Consider the following 20,590-nt stretch of genomic DNA (forward strand, 5'->3'; position numbering starts at 1 on the left):
ACATTTTTTTTGCATTATGTTAATTAGAAAAAATCATGATTTTTAGAAAAAAAATCGTTTCTTAAAAAAATTTCTTTGTTGCTAAAAAATGCGTTTGTTAATGAACAATTGTTTTTATCTTTTTTTTAATTGTTTATTAAAAAAATTGTTATGAACAAATTATTTTTGTTTTCAATACTCTGTTCTATAATAAAAGTAACTATGTGTTTTTTTTTAATTTATTCTATTTTTTATAAAACTTTCAATATTGTGATACCTTGATACTTGTCATTCACTCCTTCGCTTTTATAATCATAATAACTTTTAAACTATTGCAGTTATGACAAATATCCTTCAAGTCTTTTTTGTTCATTATGAATTTATTAACAATTTAAGCTTTTTACTTAAGTTGTAGTTCTATTATTTATTCAATTATTGATCGTTGTTTATTGAAAAAAGAAAAATTTCAAGTTTTCAGGGAATTTACTAAATCAAAAACATACTGAAAGTTATTTTTAAATTTCATTAAATCATGTTTAGTACAGTTAAAAGTTTTTTATAATTTTCATTATTTTTTTTGTAATCTTTCAGATCGTTTTAGTGGCGGTGGCTCATCATCTGTGGTTTCTTCTGTATTTTCTTGTCGTGATGTTCTTTGAACTTCCTCCTCTTCGACTTCTTCAAGTATCGATCCACAGTATTCTTGAACTCCTACTGGAAAATCTCGATAATCATTGAGGTCGTCTTCATTTCCATCGGGATTACTATCGATAGCATTTAATCGACCGATCATAATATCAGTATCATCATTGTCATCATCAAGTGATGGCCTTATACTGTTAGAACATGTTTCACGTTTACAATTTTTGCATAAAGATGAGCAAGGAAGCCCAGCTTTGTTACATCCACATCGATTATTACACTCTTTTATGCAGGCACAATTAACCAGCTTAAGTAAGTCGTCAGGCGCCAGTTTTTCCGTTGTTTTTATCGGCAGAAACATTGATTCAGATCTGATCCAACCCCAATCTTCCGGATTCAAATTATAATTACCAATCCAAAACTGAACTTGGTAATACGTTCTGAATGAGTGTGAATGTGTTGCTATTGTTGTTGGAGGTAAAGTTGCTAAGTTGATCGCAGTCTTCGATTTCGCAATCATACTTAAGAATCGAGAAACACGACACTGGCATGATCTGGCGTACAAGACCAGAATATCTACTTCGATATCTTGACGAGAGGCATCGGGATTATAGAAGACTTCCACGTATTGCATCAGCTGAGGATTTTTATCTATAATATCCAGCAATTTTTTTCCCTTTGCCGAAAATAGCGCTCCTTGTATCGCATCCTGTAAAGGCATGCGCAAACAGAATGATATTTTTCAAGTGCTTATTATTTCTGGTTTCATAAATAACATCCAACTGTTTGGTAGATCGTGGTTTCCACATTGTAATATTTGAATTCTCTGGTGTGAAAGCTATCAATAAAGAAGCAAGATCTACATCAGTCCCAATTACAAAAATTTTTTTATCTGGATTTTTTTCGGCAAGGTCTATGGCTGTTTGAATAATCAGTGTATCAGCATCTTCTTTAGCTTGTTTGATTGTTAAGTTTGTGTCGCCTATAAGCGCACTCTTCAATTTAGTAATGAAACGTAACTTGTTCCTTTCATTAGCTGAAAACAATTATTTTTTCTTTTTGGTTAGCTTCATATCTATTTAAAAGGTGATTTCAGGAGTAACTTTTTTGGAAACTCTTTGGAGCGAATAAAAAAAAAAGTATCAAGGTATCACAATATTAAAAGTTTTATAAAAAATAAAATAAATAAAAAAACACATAGTTACTTTTATCATAGAACAAAGTATTGAAAAAAAATTAAAATAAATTGTTTATAACATTTTTTTTTAATAAATAATTAAAAAAAGAAGAAAAAAAGGGTTTTTTCAAAACCTTGAGAAACAAAAGAATTTATGATTAAAAAAAAACGGTTCGTTAATTTTAAAATTCAGTTGCAAAAAACGATTGTTAATTAACAAACGCATTGTTTAGCAATGAAGAAATTTTTTTAAGAAACCATTTTCTTTCTGAAAATCATGATTTTTTCCCATTACCATAATGCAAAAAAAAGAAATTCCAATCGCTTATAAACAATGTATTTGTTTATAATAAATTCATCAACAATAGCTGTAAAAAATTAAAAAATATATTAATTAGTTTAATTAATTAGTTTTCAGCCATGAGACATTGAAACAATGAAAAATTAGAAAAAAAAATTTGTATTGTATTTTTTATAAAATTATAATTTTCAATTGTCAATAATAAAATAGAAAATAACAATTTTTTATTTTGGCAACGGTAATCTATTTTTTGCCTATTAAGGATAACTTCACCAAAGGAAAAAAATGCCAGGGTTTTAGTTTAATAATTTTAGGGATTTTTACACACACACACACACACACACACACACACACACACACACACACACACACACACACACACAAACACACACTTTTCTAACTTAGTAAACAACAGAAAATACGAAAATAAAAAAAATATTTTCTGAAGAAGGACAAACTGATATCTGTTTCATAAAAAACAAAAAAACCGAGGGATTAGTTACTGCTATGATATAATAATTTCTTACTTAGCTATTCAAAGATTGGCTGAATTCTTATGCCCGTTAGGGTATGCACAAACAAAAATAAATCTTGATAATTATCAAAAATAATAATGGGAATTATTCTACTTTGGACCAAGGTCCTTGATTATATTAGATTAGATTAATATGGGGCTTCTGTGCTGAATAGCCACTACACTGCGACCTTTACAGGTCTATTGTGTGTGCTCTCATGTATGCTAGAGTTCCTTGTCTAGGCCCGTCCTTGTAACTAGACCCAATAGGCCAGACCTCAAGTCCTCCATATATTGAGAGAGTTGTGGTTTTTCCTTCCCTAATGTTGCAAACCTTTTCCTTGACAGACCTTCGCAATACCATAATATGTGTACGGAGATTTCCTCATCCTCTTGGCAAAGCCTGCATAGGGCTGTGTATGCCAGTCCGATGTTGTTCATGTGTTTGTTGAGTCTACAGTGTCCCGTCAATAGCCCGACCAGAACTCTAGTTGATCGCCTATTCAGACTTAGTAGGTACTCCGTAAATTTTGGCGATGGCTCTTTAACGAACTCTTCGGTCTGTCTCATACCCGGCGCTTTATTCCACCATTTTTGAGATTGTTTTTCCTTCCAGTTGCTGTTACAAGCTTTTCGCAGCGCTTTTGCTGTACCACAAAGGGGTTCTGGGCTAATGGGGGAGCATCGTGCTTCTTCTCGTGCTAGTGAATCAGCCTCTTCGTTGCCCTTGCATCGTGTGTAGTCTGGTACCCAGGCTAATGACAGTCTGTTTTGACTACCTTGGTCTTCCACCATATTAACCATGTATATGAAAGGAAACAACTCTCAAATAATATTGTGCTTATTGTTTTCTACTATTATTTTTTTTTATCTTCACTGCCCGAAATTTCCCAACTTTTCCAAGTGGAGAAAACAGCAAAAAGTTGGGAATTTTGTAAAATTGTCACTTCAAAGTTTGTGGACTGTTCAGGACTATTCTCTAACTTGGGAGATATCAAACTTTTTTGAAGTTTTCAAAAAACTCAGAAATTCAAAGTATGGAATCTCCAAGTTATGCATGTTGGGAAATCCGAACCTTCTCCCGGTTCTTTCCCTCTTTTTATTACCTCTCCCTTTCTCTTCTCTCATTTTTATTGTTTTAATTTTCATTAATTTTGTTACTATTATTTTTTCTATTTTCACGGCCCAAATTTTCCCAACTTTTTCCCAAGTCGAAAAAGCAAGGGGAGGAGGCTTCCCATTCCCCCCATGGCGACGGCCCAGCCGCCTAGCCATCCAAAAGATGTTGCTGACTTTTCCACTCCAAAATGAATATTGGAAACGATATTTTCGAATGTTAGTTGTCAAAATTATTTTATTTCTGAACGGGATATTATAAGCTTATATCGTCATAGTTACGCTATCAATAAAGAGGGTCATAACTCCCTTGGGACATTATAGATTTTATAATTCCCTCTACCTTTCACAAGTAAAAATAAATAGAAATGAAAACTGAACCATATTTTATTTATTCACGTCATTACAAATAATAAATGTACAATTTTGAAATGTTCCCTGAAAATTACTTCCGCCACTGGAAACAATTTCTTCTTTTGTATGGCTGGAGCTTCTGTTCACTACAGTCGAGGTACCTGCCTCTTCTGATGACAAAGTAGACAACATACGCGCCGTTTTATTTCTCAATTCGATGCTATCCTCCAAATACCCCTCCGCCACCGTGGAACTTTTCCAACCTCCGTGTCTTTTTAAGTTAGTCATAATTGCTCCTGCATTGGCTAGAGCAGTAGCAGAAGTGCGACGAAGGCAATGTCCCATATAGGAAGATGAGTTTGGCAATCCTAAATACATTGCGATTTTGCTGGGGATTTTTCCAAACATGTTTTTTCCAATTGGCTGAGATGTACATTTATTTTGTCGGAAGCTCAAAAAAAATCGTTCAATACCTTTAGGACGCAAAGACATATAAAGTCTTAATAAAGGCAAAGCGGAGAACTCTTTTTCATCCACAACTGTAAATTTCTTCGATACACCAGTTTTACTTTCCGGTACGTTCACTACCATAACGGAATCCCGGTCCTCTATATCCGATATCTTCATATTCAAAAGTTCCTGACTTCTGCATCCTCCAAAATAACCCATAATCAAAACAACCTATAACAAAAAAAAGGAAATAAATACACACAAAAAGGAAAATAAGAAAAAAATTACCTTATGCAATAAATGAATATCATTAGGAGCGTCCTTTAGGAATCTGATAACATCTTTAGGAGATAAAACAGCAGACTTTTTCGGCTTATAACTCTTACTCTTCCGTTTCAAAAAGCCTGTAGTTCATTGAACTTGGTGATATCTCGTTTCTCATGTATAGTCACCATCGATTTTAGCATTGACCATTTATTCCATAAAGAATTCGGACTATACGTTTCTGACTGAAACGAATAAACACAATTACTACCAAATCTACCGAAAAACATAGAAAATTCCTTACCAGTTCTTGAAAATATGCCAGAAATACAGTTTCAGTGACATCTTTTGGCATAACATTTTTCCGTGTCAGCCAGTCCAGATATATCTTGTATTCTTTTTGGTATACGGCTTCACTTTTCGATGGAATTAATGATTCTCTTGCTTGTTCAGCTTTTTTCAAAATATCCTCCATTATATTTGGGGTAGAAAACACGTTTTCACCGCAAACACAGCTTGATAACAAAGTTCTGTTTATAAACAAGTAACAGCAACAACCTAGCAACAAGAAAACTCTACTATAATCAACGGTACCTGATTCAAATATACCGGGAAGGTAATGAATTGGTACATTTTTCCGTTTCAAAAATGAACAAAATTTTATTGAAATCGGTCAGAAATAAAATTATCTATGTACCACGGGAATTAATGAGCCTTAATAACCTCAGGCAATTGCTGTCCCTCGGGCCAGAGGCCCTCGGGACGCAAACTTTGCCATAGGTAATTTAGCCCCGCCTAATTCCCTTGATACATAAATAACTATTTAAATGAAACTGTCTTGGTTGATTTTGTCAATGCGACAGTGACAATTCAATTTTCTTTGAACAGATTCAGTTTGAGCCTCTTATCTTCGCTTCATTATTTAATAGTCAAAATACAAATCCATATTTCTATACGGACTTCTGAGTAATGAGCTCTTCCAAAAGACTGGTTGTTATTTTGAAACAAACCAGACACGATAGCATTCATAATGTTAATATGATATGAAAATTATTATTTCTGAATCCTTTTCAACCCCAACCAAAATCCTCCCTCAGCTGTTGAAGTGACGGATTTTTTTTAGACCAATTTCAATGGTATTGAAATTTTCTCCACAGTAACCAACTCGTAGTGCGTCAAGAGATGGAACAATAGTAGTTTGATTGTCAGAAGAGCATAACTGGATCCTACACAGTCACGTGGTGAACTGCCGAATGGCATATACGTGAATGGAACTAAATTGGCTTTATTTTCGTCACTGAATCTTTCTGGGTCAAAACAATCTGGATCGGGGTGGTTTTCAGGATCACGGTGTATAGCTAGTATTGGGATCAGTATTCGGGTGCGATTTTCATTTCTCAATAGTCCTTCATCGGCTTTCTTGGCCAGGATTGTGTAAGAATTTGTGCATCTTCTATAGGTAGCTATAGTGCTTGGCCATTTTCTCGAAGATTCTGAAAAACAAAACATATAAGTGTAGGTATGTTGTTTGTTGTTGTTATATAGAGATGAAAAACGCTTTGTTACAAGAAAATGGTTTCAGGCTGCTTCATCAGGAATGAGTTGTATCATGGTTTGACAACGTTTCCAAAGAAAATGTGAGAATGCGAAATACAACTGTTGAATATCATTGAATATAGCCTTGAAACAAAAATTGTATAATGGAAATAAAACAAAAACGAACATCCTTCATGCTGAACATTCGTAAAAAACTAATACTATCGGCTATTACTACTGCCATCTCATTTTTGATTGCTGAACTATGATTACGTTTTCGTCTATTGATATTTCGATGATACCAGAGAAATTGACTAACCAGAACAAAAATGCATAAGCTAGGAATGATTATTTGCTGTCATACAGCGATGTGATCAGATCAAATGAGAAAGGTGAAAATGACGTATTTGATGAGTATATTATTGAAGTTTGAGAGGAGTTATTGAAATGAAACTGTTTCGAGTCATGTGATTGATGAAATTGTCCTATCCTTGATTTGAATCAACATTAGCGTATTCAAGTGACCCTTTGTTGTGATATGCTCCCTAAAGATAGCTAATAGCTTCTTCAGGTGAATTCATACTACGTATGTATACGCGAGGTTGGTGACTTTGTATCAGTCAGAATTATGTTTCCTGAAGAAAATATTATTGTTTACCCAAAGAACAATTATAGTTTCATTTCAGCCCTAAGAGAATTTCAATGAAGGTGTTTATTTACGCTGACAACTATAAAACTCCTTCGAAGAATGACGGGTTGGCTGTCTTTGTTCAACTCTCACTACCTGAGCCACTCTGCCTCCTGTTATTGGCGATTGCATTGGCTTAAGACGTGGGGGTTGATCAAACCGGCCTGCTTCCACGTAGCCCCACTTGTTATGGGAATGACAGAATCACTTGTGGTTCTGTTATTCCCTAACTGAATGGCATCCCAATGAAGGCTTAATCGTAAGGTGTGTGCCGAGAGGATGAATGACACTGAGCTGTCTCTTGGAGATACCGGGCGCCCTCTCGCCAGCATTGCCTTGTTACGGTAATTCGGGACCCTATTCTGCTACTCATGGGACTTTTTTGGAAAGAGTAAACTCAAACATTATTTGTGACGCTGAGTCTACAGAGGAGATGGGTGTCGAGGTTACGACTCTAACTGACCTCCCTGTAAATTTAGATCAGGGCGAGAGCTTCTCAACTTTCCAACAATTGATTCAATAACTGAACCTGAAAAATAAGTTTTTTCGGAAACGAATGAGTCATCTCCTCAAGAGTGGGGTACCTTATGAAACCGCTTTGCACCAAATTCTTGAGCAGCGGACGCAGAATCTGTCTCAGGTGGAGGAACAAACCCCCCATAAGCAGGTTAGCAAATGTTTGCGCTCAAGTGAAGATTCACCAAAACCAGAAGCAAAAAAACCCTGCACGGGTGAATCTAAGCCGTCGTCAGGTGTAGCTGACGTGCAAAAACCCTCATATGAGAAGGTTGTCGCGGGCATCAAGGTGGCAATTTTGCACCTTCACTATCCGACTACCTCATTAACGATGTAAGAGCAGAGCATATACTTTTTGCTTGCCCCGCTGGGGAACGAATTAGATTTTCATAGTTCGGCAGAGCCGTATTCTTACCATCTGACGTGAAAGACCATTCACCATACAAACTTATCGGTTCCATTGAGTAGCTGGGTTCATTTGGTCGAGTGTGATTAGGTGTGAGCCACAATGAACCCTTGCGGGTTGCGGTAGATGGTCGAATAGACCCACCAATTCTTGACCTAACCTAACTCAACCTTTAAAGACTTGACAGGCCTGCGAGGTCCCACTCATTATGAATTTATCGGTAGCACTATCCAATTCCATCATGAAACTTTTCAGCTTATCTGACAACACTCTTCAAAACGCTCATGGATCACTTTGAAAAAAAATCATGGCATTCAATTTTTTTTTCCAGTTAGTATAATTGAGTGAATGAACGACTTCAAAGAGGATTCGGTTATCTTGTGATGAAACAAATTTAGTTGTAGTCTATTATGGGTCGTAAGTGCCATAGTTGAGTTATGAATAATGAATATGAATAATGAATAGAATATTGTTTCGAAAAATCAAAATTCGATGAAAAAATGATAGCAGTAATATCTAAAAACTCAAAAGTCCATTTAGATACGCATAAAAGGATGTAATTATTAAATTTTTTGATGTAAAAATAACAAGCACTACAGGAAAATCCTCAAGGCGTTCTGAAAGCGGTGCCTGTGTGTAGGGATCAACGTTGAATTTGAATCACTGTAGATCAAATTAATTTGGAGAAACGTTGTCGGGAAGTTGATTTTACATTCACGCAGTTCTCCAAATGAAACTTCTCCAAATGAAAGAGTTCTCAAACAGTTAAGTTCGAGGTGTACTGAGTTGAACCCCAAAATGATGAGCAGCGAGAGTTCGTCGCGTATTTCGGATATGTACCGCTCTGGATGGAATGCAATGTGCCGAGTCACTTGAACATCTTGTTTGCAAGTAATGTTCGTGTCTCCAATTAGGCAGATGGCTTTTCTCTGGATGGAATCCAGCAGCTCCAGGGTATGTTTAGGAGTTTAGGATACATGAGAACATTACTTCAAAGAAGGTCTGATCTGAGCTTCATAGACATCAAAAGTTGCTGCGGTGTATACAGTTTTCTAGTTCAGAACAGTGTTCCAAACATTTGAGAAGCAGCCGTTGCAATTCCAGTGACATAATTGTTCTAAGACATATTGATGTCCATTTCAACCCTCAACAAACTCATCGAAACAGAAAGCGGAATTGTTTATTCTGATATTATTATATCCGGTTCGAAAACATTTATCTTTCTGGAGAAAACTGATGCCTGGGTTTTCGTGCCTGGTTATTTTTTTTACTTCAATTCGAAATCACCTCTAGATCTTCATTAGGTTACAGAGCCTCCTGCTGTCGAGACAAAGGTGCTGTTGTCAGCAAAGCAATATATTTGATTGTTGGTTTTTCCCAATAAGTCGTTGATTTACAAAAAAATGGTTGGAGAAAGTATGGATCCTGGGGAACACTAGCGTCGATGGTAAAAGTATTCGAGAGATGTCCACCGACGGCCACTTGCAGGGAACGTTCTTTCGGAAGCTGGAGAGCCATACACAAAAAGCTATAGCATCAAAGTTTGGCCATCAAACTCTTTTGCCACATACGGTCAAAGGTCTTAGATATATCAAGCGCAATACCTAATAACTCTTCATGTTTCTCGATTGCGTTATTCCAAATATACCACATACGATAGAAGGTCGCCTTTTGATCTTCATTACCGAAAGCTGTATTGATGATCGCTCAAGATGTTAAAGCCTTCCAAATATTCTAGTTTGCATTCTGCATGCTCTGTGCACCGATGCATATCCTATCCTGATCACCTCTCCTAATGAAATATAATACAACCACTTCACCTCAAAACTACGTATATATCCATGTCCCTCGGCAAACCAGTTCTTTTGTATAAAAGCACGTTCAGCAGTCAGCTAGAACTTACCTCCAATATGGAGGTCACTTATGTTACAAACAAATGATATGGTGAATGGATGTGAACGGGAGGTCATTAGGAGACATTTAGATTCTGTCAAAATGACCCAAAAACTTTTTGTAACTTGTAACTTCCTGACTTGTATACTCTGAATTTTCATTTATATAAGGGTCAGGTGTATGTTTATGTACAAATTGAATGGATCTGCCGATAAAAAATCATATTCATACCAACTTATGAAATTCATTTGATAATAATATAGTGATACTATTTACATGTATTCAAATGAACTCATGAAACTACAACAATCATCAATAGTAGTAGAATGGGTACTAAATACTGAATTATATGCAGGGTGTTCTGCTAGCTGAATTCCTATTACTATCTCGGAAATGAATAGTCCCACAATGTCGTTCGAATTGGACGAAAGTTTTCTACTTTGGGGAATTAGAATAATTTTTTTTTCAGATCTAAAATATCAAAGGTTTTTAAAATACTCGTCAACAACCAACATTGATCAATTTCGTTTTTTGACGCTATCGCTTCCATTTTGAATGGTAATAAAAATGTTAGAGGAATTTCCGTTACTGTTTCATATTTGCTATAACTTGCAATGCGACGTTCCGTTCTTCAGAATGTTAGAGGAATTTCCGTTACTGTTTCATATTTGCTATAACTTGCAATGCGACGTTCCGTTCTTCAGATTTCATCACGAACTCATTTTTTTCAAATACGGATCTCTAGCTCTTTTTATCGATTTTTAAGTCACTGTAATAACAAATTCGGCTATATATCACAATATATGTCTTTTTTTCAACGTTCGACAATATACATGAATTGAAAGAACAAAAAAAAAGGGTTTGCACTCTACATATGCTGGAAAATTGTTATAAAAATACCCGTACTATTGCCAAAGTGAATATATGTTCAAGGAATCATCGACGTCAATTTGAATATATAATATCGTGAACGATGTAGATGGTTAGAAGTATTTTGACATTTGAATTATTTGTGTATGTTACCTGGTATATTACACGTTTTTCCAATATGTGGAATTTATGAGAAGCTTTGAATTCTGCACAAATAAATATTGGTCTCTGCTTTTCTAAATTAGCTCTGTCTGGGAATTGTATGACCATACATTCATGATAAAATAAACGTCGAGTAACACTTATATTGTATAGTCTATCCATTCCCAATTGAAACGGCAATAAAAATAAAAGTACAGTCATAAACATTTTTTGCCTGTGGCCCCTAGTAGCCCACATAGTTAGTAGACGTGCTATCAAATGTAGTTGAGGAATGAAGGCTCGGATAGCTGGACTGGCTGAATACTGATTTTTTGTTCGTTTCACAATATTTCTTTATCAGTGCCGTATATTCGTGGAGTTAAGTGAGGTAGTGAGAGGTTTTGCAAACCGATTTTGTAAAACTTTTGGTAGAGATCAATTACCCTAACACCAAACTGATATTTTGGCACCAGACCAACCCTTCCCTTGCTACTCGTGGAAACATACATGAACACTGACAAAAAAGAAAGAAAACAACCAATCTCGAGGCTGGACAGCAATGCTCACCTCAATTTGCGGCGGGGGCTGGGGATGAACAGAAATGTTCATCCCAAGTTACCGCTCAGAATGAGGCTGGACATAGCAGATCACCTCGTGAAGTAACACAAAGGCCAAGGCGCAAGCGTATTAGCGGCACTGAGGCCAAGAGGAGAAAGAGAGCGAAAGAGGCAGAAATGACAGCAACTATGAGTGCGCCCTCCCCCTCTTCCACTTCATCTCCAACAACAAGGGCACCTCTTGCGGCGGGCACCAAGAGCTCCGCCTTGAAAAAAGGCAAGGAACCGACTGCCACTGCAGAAAAGCTCCTTCACGCGAGTATCTCCACGGAGGGAACCCCAAGAAGGTTGAAGAAGCTGCGCAGCGACAGTAATGCCGCTGCACCTTCCAAAACCTTCGTGGAGGCTGCCTTGAGACACCTCAAGGTAGCCATCATAGATGTGACTAACCCGTACGGTAAGGTTACCGCAGAACGAGAGAGTCTCATCAAAAAACAATTGTTGGAGGAGTTGGACAAGGTCATCTTCTCCGCCTCTGGAAACAACAGCAAATCGCCCACGTTCAAGCCGTTGACATACTCTGGTGAACTCATCAGAGTGGTCTGCGACGACGAAGTGACGCTAGAGTGGCTGAAGAAAGCCACATTGAATAGTAAGCCGTCAAAGGAGGCATCACTGGCGGTCGTCAGTGTGGATAAGCTCCCAAAGCTTACCAAAGCCCCACTCTCGATTCCCGAGGACGTCCACAAGACGACTTCTGGTGGAAAGGAGAGGGTGCTGGGCCGGCTGAAGACGCAGAACTCAGACCTGACGGTAGCAAGATGGTGCACTTTCCATCATAAGGCTAAGATGAACCCACAAGGGCACCTCTTCGTCTTCGGGATCGGAGACGATGATATGGCTGTCCTAAAGAAGAAGTCGATGAGGTTAAGCTACGAGTTTACCTCACTGACTATCAGGGTAACAAAAAAAGAAGCAGGGTATCTCTGGAGACTCTAGGTCCTAGGTCCTAAAGTGGATATTGACCCCAAGGCCACTTGGGGTCCCGAAAAAGAAGTTGAAGCATCTGAACAGATGACAGTCGACCTGACGGGGGAGACACCCAAAAACAGCGAGGCCACCTTCCCCCTAGTGGGGGAGCAGATGGACCTCTAAAGGAAACTTGAATGCAACAACTGTCTCGTGGGCAAGGACGTTGGAAAAAAGATAAAAATCATACAATGCAACCTCCAACACAAAAAGGCGGCAACAGCAATACTATGTCGTCACCTTGATGTATTGGAGGAGGCAATAGCTTTGATCCAAGAGCCGTGGATAATAAAGACCAAAATTACTGGTTTAAGTAGTTCAACTGGTCAAATTTTCATCTTACGAAGCAATCAGCAACCTAGGAGGGCTGTCTACGTTCCTAGGAAATACAGAGCCTTCCCGATGGCACAATTTAGCATCTCAGACCTCACTGCAGTTAAAGCTGAATGCCCAGTTGGAAAAGGCAAATATATGGCATTGATACTCACATCGATGTACCTTCCTTCAGATGCAGCCACCCTACCACCGACCAGAGAGGGAGGGGTCTTATCACCCCTTCTCTGGAACATAGTTCTGTATACCCTGATTAATCACCTTAACAAAAATGGATTCTACACAATTGCATACGCAGATGACATAGTTATCTTGCAGACCGGCAGATTTGTAAACACACTGTGCTCAAATTGATAGAAACATGGTGTAAGGAACACTCACTGTCGATCAATCCCAAGAAGACTGAGATGGTCCTTTTCACCAGGAAAAGAAGTTTAACGGGTTAGTGGATCACTGCCTCAACCAGAGAGTGGAACTCATATTGGGTTGCGACTCAAACTCTCACCACTCAAGTTGGGGCAGCAAGGATATCAACGCTCGAGGTAAGTCCCTATATGAATATTTAATTGAGAAAGATCTAACAATCTTGAATAGAGGCACGGAGCCGATACTTATTAACGCCCGTAGCCAAACATTAATAGATATCACGCTAACTACAGCCAAAATATCAAACAAAATCCAAGACTGGCAAGTCTCGGACCATATATCAATGTCAGACCACTGCTGGCTGACCTATTCGATAAACCAGGATCTCCGGACCACTGTAAAATCCCGTGACCCGAAGAGGACGGATGTAGCTCTCTACAATCGACTCTTAAGAGGAGCTCTGCGGTAAACAGAGGTCCAGACTCCTGGCAACAATGAAGAACTGGAAAGGTACACGGTATCTATCCACAACAAAATAGACACTGCCTACAAGGAATCCTGTCCGATGGGGATGGTTCAAACAGATGGTACAACCAACACATGGTGGTGCCCTGAATTGGAACACCTCAGGAAGACAGCGAGAACGACCTTTAATAAGGCAAAAAGTACAAGACTCAAAGAGGACTGAGGTATTTATCAAGCCAACCTCAGAGAGTTAAAAAAAGTCTGCAGACGAAAGCAAAGAGAAGCCTGAAGAGCCTATTGTGAGGCAGTCGAAGACTTTCCACTAGCTTCTAGGCTACAGAAGGCACTCTCAAATAACTACTATAAGAGTATCGGCATCTTGACAAGGGAAAATGGCGACCAAGCCGCCAACCTCCAGGAGAGTGCTGAGATTTTTATGGAAACTCACTTCCCAGGTTCTATCTTTTCTGGAACGACGAACTGGACGGATGTACCAACAACACCCTCACAATACGACTGGCTATCTGCTAGTGTAGTAATTGATGAGGACAAAATAAGATGGCTATATCGGGATTTTCTCCCTTCAAGTCACCAGGACCTGACGGTACAAGACCAGCCCTACTTCAGTGGGGACTGGACACTCTTATGCCACACCTGGTTGGAATATTCACAGCCTCTCTAGCTCTGAGGTATATTCCCAGTAAGTGGAGAGAAGTAAGAGTAGTATTTATACCCAAACCACCTTGGGTATATTCATAGATTTCGAGGGAGCGTTTGATAAAACAACCTTTCCAACAATTACCCAGCAACTACACTCCAGGAATGTACCCCTGGTAGTAGGAGAATGGATACTCAAGATGTTCTCTAGTAGAGCAATAAGTATCAATGTAGAAGACATCATAGTGAAAGGACTGGTCATGAGGGGATGTCTACAGGGAGGTGTCTTATCCCTTCTCTGAAACATAGTTCTGGATTCCCTGATTAATTACCTTAAAAAAAGTGGATTCTACATAATTGCATGCGCAGATGACATAGTTATCTTGCAGACCGGCAAATTTGTAAACACACTGTGCGATAGAGCACAGGATGAGCTCAAATTGATAGAAACATGGTGTAAGGAACACTCACCGTCGATCAATCCCAAGAAGACTGAGATGGTCCTTTTCGCCAGGAAAAGAAGTTTAACGGGCTCAAAACCTCCCAAAATCTTCAAAGGCAAACTAAACTTTTCTGAAGAGGTGAAATACCTTGGTACTGTCCTCGACAGGAAGCTAACATGCAACTCTCATCTACAGAGTAGAGCAAAAAGAGCATACGTTGTTTATCAGCGATGTCGGAGGACAGTGGGACACGCATGGGGTCTTTCACCCCGTGTAGTCACCTGGATCTACACTGCAATAATAAGACCTATGTTAACGTATGGAGCCATTGCATGGGGACCGAAAGTTCTACAAGCAACGGCCATCCAAAAATTATACCAAATACAGCGAATGGCTTGTTTAAACATCACAGGAGCCATGAGAACAACACTAACCGCGGCAATGGAATTAATCACGGACCTGAACCCTCTTGATCTGTTCGTGAAGGAGGTTGCCTTGGCGGCCATGGTATGATTGCGCACGGCTGGTGTAAACCTTGGAGTAGGAATGGGTCAATTGAGGCTGGGCCTGTGCCGGAAAGCGCTTACTGCGCAACCTCTGCTGCAGGCAACAAGCGATGCAATTGAACCCAGGTTTGTGTTTAATAAACACAAACACAAAATACAAATGAAGCAGAACATAGAGTCAGATGATATAGATGCAATACGGATTTACACAGACGGCTCAAAAACCAAAGAAGGCTCAGGGTGTGGAGTGTATTCCAGATCACTAAGCCCAAGAGTTAAGTGGGGAATGGGAAGAAATACCAGCAAGGTCCAAACAGAACTGGCTGGTATCTCAATCGCCACAAAAGAATAAACCAAGAAAGGAATTTCTGGCAAAAACATAACAATCTGCAGTGACAGCAGACAAGCCCTATTAGCTTTGAACAGACAACGTATGACCTCAGGGCTAGTCACCAAGATTTAGCCAAAGCCTCGGTAATAATAACTAACGTGGATTAAAGGGCACGACAGAAGTATTGCATTGCCGACTTATTAGCCTAGGAAGCGGCTGGACTACGAATTTTAGGACCCAGTGGTACCTACGGTCTGATGACTTCGACAATTGCTGAACTAGTCAAGTGTTACACCCATGCTCAATCCTTAAAGAGGTGGGACGAAACCAAAGAATGTAATCTTGCCAGGATCGTCTTGGATGACCCTGGGAAGCTGGCGCCGAAGAAATATTTGGCGATGACCAGGAAAAATATACGCCTAACAGTAAGATTTCTGACTGGTCACTGTCAACCAAGAAAACACCTCCATAATAAGGGGCTGATGGACACACCTCTATGCAGGATCTGTGAACAGGAAGATGATACTGTCAGGCATGTCCTGTGCGAGTGTCCGGAGTTATCGTCAATAAGAGAGTGTGTGTCTTGGCCTACACCTGCCAATATAAAGGAGATGTCTCCCAGTGACCTGTTCACCTTCCTGGAAAAGGACAGGATGGACGATGAACTAGGAGGACAACTCATCGAGAGAATGTACAATGGGTCACCTGTGGCCTAAGTACTGTGGGCTCACCCTCACTCTCCCTAGTCTACAGATACAGATACCAGTCATTGGCATCGCTTTAGGTTTTGCCAAACGCCTGGATGACAAGAAGATTTATGGACTTCTGGCAGAATCTTCCAGAATTGACTCACTCCAAGGCGTTCATTCACCCTTCGAAGCTTGATACCAAACAGTTGTTACACTACAGTACCTAGGCATGAACTGAAATGTCTAACAGGCCTGTCTAACAGGTCGAGTGTGAATAGGTGTGAGCCACAATGAACCCTTGCGGGTTGCAGTGAAGGGGTGACTCGCTTACTTTGGACCAAACCTTACCTACAGAAGTTATTATGCTGGTAAATTGAACGGCTTCGCAAAACCTCATCTGAACATCAAACAAAAATCTCTAGATAAAATTAACGAAAAAAACTTCAATAATCGATTCCACGAAATCAAGATTTTTTTTTATTATTGATAATATATTTTTCGATACAATTTTGATGGCCTTAGTAAGAGTATAACAAATAAAATTGATAATTTCAAAAAAAGGAAATAAAAATTTAAAACTTAAGCTCTTTGTTACATTCTGGACATGGGAATTCCTCTTCGTCGTTCTTAGTTAGCCCAACGCACCACATGAAACAACCAACGCTTTCTTCGTGGAATCACAGAAAACAACCAACGCATTGTCGCTCATCTGCGACTTGTTCAGTTTCGAAAGTTCGGTCATTTCCTTGCCTTTCCTTTTTTTTTTGTAACAGTTTTATCTTCTTTGATTTCTCAACAATTATTTCTTTTCAGAAAAGAAAATTTCTGGCTTTTTACTTCTTCCTCTTTATTAAAAAAAAAAAGGAGGTGAGTAACTTTCAGACCCAAACTGAAAAAAATCTTCTCAAAACAGCTATTTTCCTATAAAAATTGAATAACACGAAAGAAAAATACTTTCGAAACAACTTTAATATGAACACTGAAATATACAAAAAACACTTTTTTCTATTCAGTTTGTATTCTAAACATTCGTTATGAAATCAAATCAGATATCATTCACAAGATTATTGCTACACAATATAGTACATGAAAGAGGTAAAATTTCACTTACATGGAACACTGGCATCTTCTCTGGTCGACATTCGATATTTTGGCATAAGACACTTGCCTTATTGCCTTTTCAGTACCGAATCTAGATAACATTATAATGTTATGAAGTAGTCCAATGATAAAATAGATTAATGTCACGAATGAGTTTAATCTATTCATGTCATCGATGACACTATGTAATGACATCCATTTGCTCATTTGATTCAATTTCAGTCATAGGAATTTTGTTCAAATTGAAAGCAGTATATGTTTTGATTGTCTGCTTCTTCATCTTCATGCAAAACAATGTGGAAATATTTCAAAGAAATGAGAAACATGATGTATACATCATGCTAAAAAGTAACTTTTAGATACAAACTGGAAGAAAAGCCTTCTCGAAACAGCTACATTTGTTTTCGTTATTTCTTCGTCTGTCAATGGTTTTTGATTTGGGTTTTGGCGCTTTTGATAATTATTATTCAGTCTCTTCATCGGTATCAAAGAAATCCTTGGTTACATTGCGACGAATTATAATGAATCGTTTTTGCTTTGGATTACTTTAGGTTGTTGCGAAGTTACGTATTGGTATAATTTCGTGTTATTACAGCTATGATATCATTTGAATGACTTGAATATCAAAACCATGTAATGGTGTGCATAAGCCTTGTCGGCAGATGGAACATTACCCAATCATTTTTAATAAAGTCTATATTTCTGGGTGAGCGTCAACCCGATAACAACGCGGGGATGTTCCACACCGCCCCTTCTCGGCGGGGGTGTGAGGGTGTGCTTGTCTGGAGTAGAAGTCACTTTGCTACTCTCATGAAATGTAGACATGTAAATAGTTCATTTCAATAAAAAGTTTTTGCTTTTGCTTTTGATACTTTTTTGTGTTTTTTTATCACTTTGTTTCGAATATGATAGTGACACATTGTCAGAATAATCAGAATCTTGAGCCTTTATGTGTATGCATCGTGTCTGTTGGTCTGTATGAGCAGTTACTTTATCAAATAGATAGATCTTCTGATTATTATGATATATGCTTCAATAATTAATAGTCAGACATCAAAATAAACACGTCAGTTGCTGGTGAGGTGAATAGCTCTATCATGGAAACGAGAACTCAGATTTTTTAATTGGTACTGCTTTGGCGACGTTTCTTGAAGAGATTAACTTATCCGATCATACACACTGCAATTTATCTGGTGAAGACATAACCCTGTTATTAACAAGACTGAAGTACACAAGATAGCTTTACAGAATTTGGCAAGTTTTCTTGTCAAATTGCCAAGTTTTCTTGCCAAATTCTGTAAAGCTCGTCTTCTCTGCGTGATCTCACTCAGACTTTGTTTTCATATATTTAGCTGTTCGTGTTCGAGTAAAACGAAAAATACATATATACTCGTAAATTACGATTATTTATTGAAAAATGTACACTTCCCTAAAATAGTAAACAACAGAAAATACGAAAAAAGAAAAAAAAACTACTTCTCAATGGAGGACAAACTGATATCGGTTTCATAGAAAACAATAAGTCGAAAAAGTCATATAAAAAGGGGGAATCATTAAAACTTCGAACCCCTTATCTCTTTCTCACCTAGCCTTCCAGACATACAAGACATCCATCCAGAACATTTTGCTGACTTTTTAGTTTAAAATGAATAGTATGACCTCATCATTCGATATTAGTTGTGAATTTTTTTATTGAAACTGCCCTACGTTAGGTTCATTGGTTGATTCTGTCAGTGTTACAATGAACACATTCAGTTTGAGCCTCTAATCTTCATTCCATTATTTAATAGTCAAAATACAAATTCATATGTCTTCCGAATATTGAAATCTTTCAGATGACTGGTTGTTATTTTGAAACAAACCAGACACGATATCATTAATTATGTTGATACAATATGAAAATCATCATTTCTGAATCCTTTTCAACCCCAACCAAAATCCTCCCTCAGCTGTTGGAGTGATGCAACTTTTTTTTGACAGTTTCAAAGGTATTGAAGTTTTCTCCACAGTAACCAACTCGTAGTGCGTCAAGAGATGGAACAATAGGAGTTTGATTGTCAGAAGAGCATAACTGGATCCTACACAGTCACGTGGTCCATTGCCGAATGGCATATACGTGAATGGAACTAAATTGGTTTTATTTTCGTCACTGAATCTTTCTGGATCAAAACAATCTGGATCGGGGTAGTACGCAGGATCACGGTGTATACCGAATATTGGGATCAGTATTTGGGTGTCATTTCTAATTCTTAACAGTCCTTCATCGGCTTTCTCGGGCAGGATTGTGTAAGGATTTGTGCATCTTCTATAGGAAGCTATAGTACTTGGCCATTTTCTTAAAGATTCTGAAAAAAAGGCATATATAAGTGTATATTGTGTTACATAGAAAGTAAGAATCCATTATTACAAGAAATCCAGGTTTCAGTCTGTTTTATTGGTTAGAGAGTGTTTCAGGGTTTGACAAGCTTTCAAAAAAGAATGTGAAAAAAAATACGAATATTTACCATTATGAAACTGTCGGTAACAAAAACGAATATCCTCTGTGCCAAACATTCGTAAAAAACTATTAAGTACTATCGGTTACTACTGTCATTTAATTTATAATCACTGGACTATGATAACGTTTTGATCTATTGATATTTAGATATTGCATAAGATTTCATTATCATACGAATACTGCAGAAGATGACAGAAATGCCAGAAATTATATTTGTTATCATACAGCGATGAGATATAATGAAATTGTCCGATACTTGATGAATAACAATAATAGAATACTTTGTTGTGGAATGTTCACTGATCATTTTTACAAAACTCCAATTCGTCTTCCACAATAGTTTCTTCAGACGTATTCATATTTTGTATGTATACTCGAGATTGGTGACTTTTCTCAGTAAGTATAATGTTTCCTGAAGAAGCTATTGCTACTTATTGAAGGAACAATTATAGTTTATCATAGCCCTCAGAGATTTTCAAAGAATAGGTGTTCATTTACGATGACAACTATAAAATCCCTTTGAAGAATTCATATGCCCGCGAGGTCATTCAAAGTATTTTTTTCCAGTTAATATAATTGTTTTCAAGTGAATGAATGACTCCAGAGAGGATTCAGTTATCTTGTGATGAAACGAATTTAGTTGTACCCACACAGCACTAGATATTCATGGAATATTCCCTGTATATCATAAAACGAACGTATATATTCCAAATATTCATAGAATATTCTTGGAATATATACATGCCTTTAGAATATTCATAGAATATGC

The 20,590-nt window shown here is 37.8% G+C and overlaps 1 protein-coding gene across 2 annotated transcripts in view; it reads right to left on the bottom strand.

Moving 5' to 3' along the window:
* Positions 1-18,709: 18,709 nt before the first annotated feature.
* LOC141486452 (cytochrome P450 9e2-like) overlaps positions 18,710-20,590 on the bottom strand; it is a 30,017-nt gene continuing 28,136 nt past the window's right edge. For both annotated transcript variants that reach the window (XM_074184464.1, XM_074184467.1), the window contains one exon: positions 18,710-19,669. In XM_074184464.1, coding sequence (XP_074040565.1) covers positions 19,230-19,669 — 440 coding nt within the window. In that variant the 3' untranslated portion in view covers positions 18,710-19,229. The remainder of the gene's footprint in view (positions 19,670-20,590) is intronic.

This window comes from Leptinotarsa decemlineata, unplaced genomic scaffold, assembly GCF_025532065.1.
Source record: "Leptinotarsa decemlineata unplaced genomic scaffold, Ldec_3_MD MMD2_P_RNA_scaffold_2, whole genome shotgun sequence".
NCBI classification, from domain to species: Eukaryota; Metazoa; Arthropoda; class Insecta; order Coleoptera; family Chrysomelidae; genus Leptinotarsa; species Leptinotarsa decemlineata.